Source organism: Cotesia glomerata, unplaced genomic scaffold, assembly GCF_020080835.1.
Source record: "Cotesia glomerata isolate CgM1 unplaced genomic scaffold, MPM_Cglom_v2.3 scaffold_56, whole genome shotgun sequence".
Taxonomy (NCBI): domain Eukaryota; kingdom Metazoa; phylum Arthropoda; class Insecta; order Hymenoptera; family Braconidae; genus Cotesia; species Cotesia glomerata.
In genome coordinates this window covers 10,429-12,590 of record NW_025404193.1, presented here as the reverse complement: position 1 = coordinate 12,590, position 2,162 = coordinate 10,429, and the positions used below count along the sequence as shown (strand labels likewise).

The following is a 2,162-nucleotide window of genomic DNA, read 5'->3' as shown; positions in this document are numbered from 1 at the left end:
CGACACTATAAACAATATTAAAAGTATAATAGAATATCAAATTTTGCATTAGTGTCCGATGACTTGAATTTTGACTATCGCGAATAAATTTTGTACCAGAGCTACGGTTACAGACAACATGGGAAATCCGAACTTTTTTCTAATAATTTGATAAGACCTTCTTAGAAATCGTTGAATTTGTCAATGAAATAATGAAGACAATGTAATCATTCCGTTGTCAGAAACGATTGCGAATAAATTTTTTCAAATTTTAAATTTTTTTATCTCTAGCATTCTGCTAAGGTCTTAGCAGGACGCTCGAAAATTTTTTTTTAATTATGCTCTAAACCATTGTTGCCGTTAAAATTTTGAATAAAACTTTTGTTTCCCCGCTTCACGACACTATAAACAATATTAAAAGTATAATAAAATATCAATTTTTTCATTAGTGTCCGACGACTTGAATTTTGATTATCGCGAATAAATTTTTTACCAGAGCTACGGTTTCAGACAACATGGGAAATCCGAACTTTTTTTTAATAATTTGATAAGACCTTCTTAGAAATTGTGGAATTTATCAATGAAATAATAATTTCCTGCAGCGTGTCTTTTTTGTGTTATGGAGTTTGCTTAAAGCAACGCATTTTGCGGTTCTCGCTGGCCGTTTTCGAGAATTTGTATTTGTCGATTGCTCCAGATTAGGGTTCGTCGATGGCTCCTTGATGAATCCACCAGTTATTGCACGCGTATTGTAATGTCGTAGTTTTTTAGAAGACTTCTTGCTGTTATTTTCAGTCGTTTCGACCGGGCTGGGAATTATTTGGTCATGATCTTGATTTGGAGAATCCTTTGAATGGTCAGTTGGCTCAGCTACTTCCAATCTTTTAAAGTCAGTATTCATAGCATTGTCATGCCGTTTAGCATCATCAGCAGAATGCTCGCTGCTATTCTCAATAATCTTGACCAGGCTGGAAATTTGCTGGTCATGACCTTGATTTGTAGGATTTTCTGAATGGTCAGTTGGCTCAGCAACTCCCAATCTTTTTAAGTCAGTCTTCATAGCATTGTTATGAGGATTAGCATCATCAGCAGAATGCTCGCTGCTATTCTCAGTAATTTTGACCAGACTGGAAATTTGCTGGTCATGATCTTGATTTGTAGGATCCTTTGAATAGTCAGTTGGCTCAACAACTATCAATGCTTTTAAGTCAGTCTTCATAGCATTGTCCTGCCGTTTTTCATCATCAGCAAACTTCTCGCTGCTATTTTCAGTAATTTTGACCGGGCTGGAAATTACCTGGTCATGATCTTGATTTGTAGGATCATTTAAATGGTCAGCAACCGTCTCAGGAACTTTCAATTCTTCTAAGTCAGTCTCCATAGCGTTGTCCTGCCGTTTATCATCATCAGCAAACTGCTCGCTGCTATTTTCAGTAATTTTGACCGGGCTGGAAATTACCTGGTCATGATCTTCATTTGTAGGATCATTTAAATGGTCAGCAACCGTCTCAGGAACTTTCAATTTTTCTAAGTCAGTCTCCATAGCGTTGTCCTGCCGTTTATCATCATCAGCAAACTGCTCGCTGCTATTTTCAGTAATTTTGACCGGGCTGGAAATTACCTGGTCATGATCTTGATTTGTAGGATCATTTAAATGGTCAGCAACCGTCTCAGGAACTTTCAATTCTTCTAAGTCAGTCTCCATAGCATTGTCCTGCCGTTTATCATCATCAGCAAACTGCTCGCTCCTATTTTCAGTAATAATGACCGGGCTGGAAATTACCTGGTCATGATCTTGATTTGTAGGATCATTTGAATGGTCAGCAACCGTCTCAGGAACTTTCAATTCTTTTAAGTCAGTCTTCATAGCATTATTAAGCCGTTCATCATTATCATCATCATCAGCAGACTGCTCGTCATTATCAAGGTCAGTTTTTCCATCAAAATCATTGTCCTCGATCCAATAAAATTCTTTCAATGTGCTGTCTTCATTCTGGATATCTAGATGTGACTGATTTTCGAGATGGTCAATTTGTGATGACAATTCCGGGATAACATGCACAGGAACGAATTTAACCATCGTCTTTCCGTCAACGATATATGTAGGCTGGATTAAAAGATTCATTTCTTGCTCATCTTTCGGAAGCAAGTCTGAAAGTCTTGGATTGTTTGACGCAAGAGTC

The 2,162-nt window shown here is 37.4% G+C and overlaps 1 protein-coding gene across 1 annotated transcript in view; it reads right to left on the bottom strand.

Annotated features, from left to right (window-relative positions):
- Positions 1-556: 556 nt before the first annotated feature.
- Positions 557-2,162, bottom strand: part of LOC123274693 — a 4,942-nt gene continuing 3,336 nt past the window's right edge. Inside the window, exon 4 of the mRNA XM_044742431.1 lies at positions 557-2,138. Coding sequence (XP_044598366.1) covers positions 557-2,138 — 1,582 coding nt within the window. The remainder of the gene's footprint in view (positions 2,139-2,162) is intronic.